Source organism: Lissotriton helveticus, chromosome 2_1, assembly GCF_964261635.1.
Source record: "Lissotriton helveticus chromosome 2_1, aLisHel1.1, whole genome shotgun sequence".
Taxonomy (NCBI): domain Eukaryota; kingdom Metazoa; phylum Chordata; class Amphibia; order Caudata; family Salamandridae; genus Lissotriton; species Lissotriton helveticus.
In genome coordinates, this window is record NC_136059.1 from 486970362 (window position 1) to 486976674 (window position 6313).

Below are 6313 nucleotides of genomic sequence, written 5' to 3' on the forward strand. Positions count from 1 at the left end.
CCTGCGACAACATAGTAAACAGAGTAGCATGGCCAATTTTGCTGATAGTTTCTTTGGAGACAAAAATCACGATGCTGTCATGACTTAAAAAGATGGATTACTTTTTTGACCTCTCACAATTTGGAATAGCACAGTTCGGCGGGAAGGACCAGATGAATTCACTCTATTAACTTGCACACCAAATGATGTGCTCCTACAGTCACACCTAGGATTGGTATGTGGCATGCCGAGATAGCTTAGCTATACAAGTTAATCGTGCATACCAGGCCCTGAGAGCCCAAAGAGGCCAAGAAATGTATTACCGGGACAACATTGCATCCTAAGGGATCCTCACCATGTAGAAGACACAAACAAACTCATATGGACCTTGCTGATTTGTAGCTCTTTGTGGTGCCTTCCGCCCAAGTGGTGGCCAACAGATTCTCAGCTTCTGGAGAAAGGCCTGGAACTCGCCAATGTTCCACGTAATCCGCCATGCCATGAGAGGCATTCTTTGTTGTAGAGTAAGAGGGTGACAATTACCTAAAGGATCCCGAAGGAGATCTGCAGCGTAGGGTAGCAAGATTGGAGAATCCCAAGAAAGTTCCAAAAGAACTGGAAACCATACTTGAAATCTCCAATAGGGCGTGATCAGAAACATGGACGCTCTTTGACGGCGAACTTGCGCCGAGAGGCACATGATCATCACGAAGGGGGGGAAACGCCTACTTCTGCTCCGCTGACCAGTGCTGAAGGAAGGCATCGGCCACTCACTGGGTCTGGCTTCCATCTGAAATATCTGGCCACCTGGTGGTCCGTCTGGGATGCGAACAAGTCCTTCGAGACTTGGCCCAAACGTTCCTCCAACTTCCTGAAGACACTCGGGTCTAATTGCTACAACTCTAGCCTGCATATTCTCTTGAGCACCAATTTGCTGTCTTGTTGGAAGCTCACGGAAGAAATTCCGCCGTCACTGACAGGTTGTGGGCCAGGCAGAAGGCCCAGAACTCCTTGGTCTGCCAGGAGTTTCGATTTGGAGCCCCGCAGGTGATTGATATAGCAGACTGATGACAGATTATCCATCTTGAGTAGGATCAAACAGGAAATGTTGTCTTTGGTCCAACACTGGACTGCGAAAGAGCCAGCCATTAGCTCCAGACAATTTGTGTGTAGTGACCGCTCTTTGATAGACCACTTTCCACCTCCATATGAATCCCCACTGCAAGCACCCCATCCCGACTTGCTGGTGTCGAACTCGATGATTAGGTCTGGATCTGAACCAAAAGTGGACCACCCTTTTCAGGCCTCCATATGCACTAGCCACCACCTCATTTCATCCTTGACCTCCTCTTTTAACGGCACTGGAGGCCCCTGTGGATGTATGAGGCTTTGAGACTCTGCAGAACACTTTAATGTAACAGGCCCGGAAGGTTTGCTTGAAACGAGGAAGAGAGGAGGACTACAACCCTCGCAATCTGTCGCAAGGAATTTACCGGCCTGGACAGAGTCTTCCGCAGCGCCCTTCAGGATCTTGGGAATCCTCAGATGTGAGACTGAGGGTTCATTTCTCAGAGTTGACCACAAAATTCAAAAAAAGCGGTGTGCTTGGAGGGGGTCAGCAGCAACATCTTCTCGTTGATGTCGAACCCAAAGCTCTCCAACAGATGAATTTGTTTGTTTCAACAAGGTAGTCTGACAATGGTCCATCAAAAGGAGATTGTCCAGATAGATAGTCAAGCAATAACCTTGAGTCCTGAAAGAAGGGGGGGGGAGGGGAATCATCCTCTGCCAAAGGTACTGTGAGGGAGATAGACATTTCCAGAGGGGCACCAAGGAAGTCCTTTTCAATGAGACCAGTGCGTCTCAGGCGTGTCAGACGTGCTGAGATCCATAGAAGGGTCCTCTTTGCGCTTGCAGGGGTGTTGCCCGGCTGGTTGCTCTGTTAGGGTGGCTGAGGAATTGAACTGCATTTGCAAGAGATCTAGAGGGCTGTTGTAAGAGTGTGCCAGTTGCATCAAGCGCTTCTCAAGGGGCCCGTGGCAGCCACTACTGCCTGGTGTATAGAGGCATCTACCACTTCACAGAATGCATCATCCAAGGGAAGAACTGAAATGGATTCTTCCTCTGTTTACTCCTGCATGGTGAACAGCAAGGGCAGGTTCTACTGAATGGCCAAAAGCGTGATCGCGCAGGCGCGAGTAGAGTGCAGGATCTGTTTGTGCCAGCCACAAGGGCTTAAATGAAGCACTGGACGCACCTGTATAGGTGTTTGGCCTATGCAAGCACACTTGGGGGAGGGGTGTGGCTACGGGAATACCAAATGCCGGGCGGGTCCCGCCCACGAGCGGTAATGCGCACAGTCCGGAACGTGCCTTGTCAGATACATACCCGGATCAGTCGGGGTTCCACCACTCTTAGAATCTGCTCATGCGAGCGAAATACAGACCCCTGCCGCGGCGTCACGGCTTCCAACACGGCACGGGCAGAGGGCTCCACGGGTGGCGCTTGTCAGTTTCGCCGCATCTGAGAGCGCACTACCCCTGCGGAGCAACAAGATGCAGCGTGCCTTTTGAAATTGCCGAACGCCCTCTGATTGGCTAATCGCCTCACCGCACTCACACGGTCCCTTAAAGCTGCAAATTAGCGCTGACGCACTTTCCCACAGCAGGCATCTAAATAGAATCAAACGCTGTTAAATGTCACCAAGCACATTACAGAACAGCAAACAAAGCACCATTCAATGGAGTAAATTGAAAAGGACTTCTCTCTGGAAGCATTAAAGAAAGAAGATACCTAGGGCGCAGTTGATGTTATGCACCTGCCCTTTATTATTACTTTTTCTTTATAGTCCTTACACAGTGTTTGATGGGAAAGGTAGTTTAAAGTTGAACTCTGCTGGAATAATAAAGGAAGAAAGTTTTGAACATAATCCTTGTCTCTGGTCCTGACATAGAATCCCAGCTATTTGCCTCACTTTAGAGGGCATATTAGATTATTTATTGCTTCCACTCTGTTAAGACATTACATTTTTGAGATAATCTATGTTGATAAATTGGCCCTTCTCTTTGAAATATAAGACAGTTGTTTATCATTTTCCTGTGTCCATGGTCCGAAATCTGAATGTTGTTCATTCATGTGTATAGTTTGTTGATGCTTTGTATTGTACTCTGTGCCACGCTTAAGATCAACTCAAAGAGCTGAAGGAGTGACAAAAGACTTACCAAAGGTGAACCAGTAGAGGGAACCAAATTGAGGCAATGGATTAGTAGCCTTTCAGACTGAGTGATCTTTCCTAAAAAACTAGTATTTCAGTAGACGGTGAGATAATTTGTGACTAAGCCAGCAATATACATCATATGTTAGGGAGGGATCGATCAGAGTTGGTAGAGAGGAACTGGATAAACCAGGGGCATGAAGGAGATGACCATAGAGGGAAGTGGTTACTCTGTGAGGTATCAGAGCCTACCCGAAGGTTCGAAATCATGCTACCCTGTTTCCACGGATGCAGGAGACTGCGTCCCATGAAATTCTCCAGATTGCTACTGTTAGACCTCGCATGCAAGTTAATAGAAATGTTGGTCTGAGTCTACAAATAAAGAAGGGATTTTGGGGAGGGAGTGCTACGGCTGCTTATTTCCCCAAGGTTTGACGGTTCTGGGAAGGATGAAGGAGTTGAGTAATGGGAGGCCCCTGTTATTGGGATGCCCTCTTCCTAGGTTAGCTAGCTAGCTATACTGATGGGCCAGTGTTGTCTCTGTCCCTCAAGGGTTGCAGAGTGCTGAAATCTTTCTCTTTCCCTCTAGGATTTGCGGTGCTACTGCAAAAAAGTAGAATTGCAGAAACATGGTAGTATAGCTACCAGCTACTTTAAAATGAGTGTGCCTAGCTTTTCAAAATAAAACTATGGCAAGTGAAATAACTAATGTTCATAACTTGTCCGACAAGTCTTACCAGTGTAATTTCACGGGTTGACTAATCTTGTATTTTGCACGTTGCCAATCCAGGCTGATTCCTGTCAAGTACTGATTTTCTGTGTGACCCATTACTATCGTCTCTACATATGTAGCCCGTGGTATGTAACCTTTACAACGAAACTTTTACAACGACCTACCATTACAACGCAACTTTTACAACGCAAACTATTACAACGCATTGCTCTGGGGGGCGCTCTAGGATAGGGAATAGGTTAATTTACTATCCAATAACCTTCCCTACTATCCATGGGGACTGGAGTTGGAATAGTAAATTAAACTATTCACTATCAAGCACCCCAAAGCGCTATGCGTTGTAATGGTATGCGTGGTAAAAACCGCGTTGTAAAGGTAGGCGTTGTTAAAGTATGCGTTGTAACGTCATACATCCGTAGCCCATCTACCTCAGACTGTTTGAGGTTTGAAGTTTTTATTTTAATGTATCTATGGTGTCTTGACTTTTATAACTGCAAGTCACGTTTTAAATGGTGGTGAGTGTTCAGAGATTTTGTATTTATCAATCCTAGTTTTGCAAGAAGAGGTTGGTTCAGTGCATTTTTATCATTTTGCTAACCATATCTGGTCATTTGGTGCCAAATACACTATGGGCTAATTTGCAAAGATGTTTCTGTGAGTAGGCCTAGACTTGCTCCTAAATTTCCAGGAGTAAACCACATCTATTCATTGAAGAAAGCTCTTTGAAATAGGCCCATCTTAGTTCAATCTAATTGTGCAAGGATTCAGCTAGTTTTTGCAATGAAGTGTTAGTTCATGAGCAAAGAAGAGGTTCAAAATGTCTAATGTGTTTCATTTAATTTTCTTTTTTGAACCTTTAGACCATGGGTGGAGATTTTTCAGGAAAGAACCAAGATTGTTCCAAAGGAATTTATGCACTAGCAGGTTAGTAGTTTTCTTCGAGCAATATACCTGAATCCCTAATATATATATATATATATATATATATATATATATATATATATATATATATATATATATATATATATATATATATATATATATATATATATATATATATATATATATATATATATATAATATATATATTTCTTTTTAAAAAATATCAACATGCAGTTATTTACATATTGTTTTTGAATGGCCATTCTACATATCCTTATGTCTGATCATGCCCGGCTGTGACCTGATTATAATACCCATGTCAGGGTGTAAACAAATTGACCTTTTTGACTTTTAATGTTCTGCATTCCATCTGAGTCACACCATAGCATTGTGTTCCTTATAGCACGTAATCAAGCATGGAGGATGGGACAGTGAAAGCAACCACTTTCCTAATTTGTTTTAACTAATAGGAGTTGATCCACTTTTTAAATTAACTCATTTTAGACCACACACACAACACAACATACCTATTATTATGAGATCCAGCTATTGACCGTAATGAGTGTGAATTTACTATTCTAACTCCATGCTCGCTTTGTTAGTCCGCTTTATAACCTGTCTTACTGAGGCAAATATAAGTTTGCTTAAAAATGTTTGATACGTGCACTCGATAGTACCTAAACACACTACTGGTCCCCTAACCCACGGGTCCTCATAAAGATATTGTTAAGGTGTGTTTGTGTTTTCAATGTGACACCACATATGTTACCAATTGGATGGTGGCATACTCTTCGGGCTAAGGGGGCAGGGGTATACTCCCTGTACTTCTTAATTCCCAAGAAGGACGGCTCTCTCAGGCATATACTAGACCTCCGAGAACTAAATCTATACGTTCAGTCGGATCAGTTTCACATGGTCACACTCCAGCAAGTGCTCCCGCTCCTTCAACAAGGCGACTTTCTGTCCACTCTGGACTTAAAGAACGCCTAGTTCCATATCCCAATACACCATGTTCACCCCAAGTACCTCAGGTTCGTAGTAGCAGGCCAGCACTATCAGTTCAAGGTGCTCCCATTCAGAGTAACTACCACAACCAGGGTTTTCACCAAGTGCCTGGCAGTAGTCGCAGCTCATCTACGAAGACAACACATCACGTCTTCCCATATTTTGACGACTGGCTCATAAAAGCCAGTTCGCAAAAAAGCTGTCTATGTCACACTCCCAAAACAGTGCAGTTGCTCCACGATCTTGGATCTTGGATTCACAGTAAATCATCTCCTTTTGTATCGCTTTGTTCGCCCTAAGTTGGCAGGGTATGCTCAGACGTGAGTCCCTTGCTCACTTTGCCACTGGATTCAAGCTAGCCTGGCTGATGATGCCTGAAATGCCAGAAACCGGTCCCAGGATGCTTGTTTCCAGTCCAGGGAAGACATGGCTTTGGCAGTTCGGGCTGGACTGTTCCCATGAGGCACAGGGTCAGACTGATTTGCATATGGCCATGTCTG

At 44.5% G+C, this 6313-nt stretch overlaps 1 protein-coding gene across 3 annotated transcripts in view; it reads left to right on the forward strand.

The window, feature by feature from the left end:
• KIF2A (kinesin family member 2A) overlaps positions 1 to 6313 on the forward strand; it is a 513057-nt gene that overhangs the window by 268439 nt on the left and 238305 nt on the right. For all 3 annotated transcript variants that reach the window (XM_078675133.1, XM_078675134.1, XM_078675135.1), the window contains exon 11: positions 4787 to 4850. In XM_078675133.1, coding sequence (XP_078531259.1) covers positions 4787 to 4850 — 64 coding nt within the window. The remainder of the gene's footprint in view (positions 1 to 4786; positions 4851 to 6313) is intronic.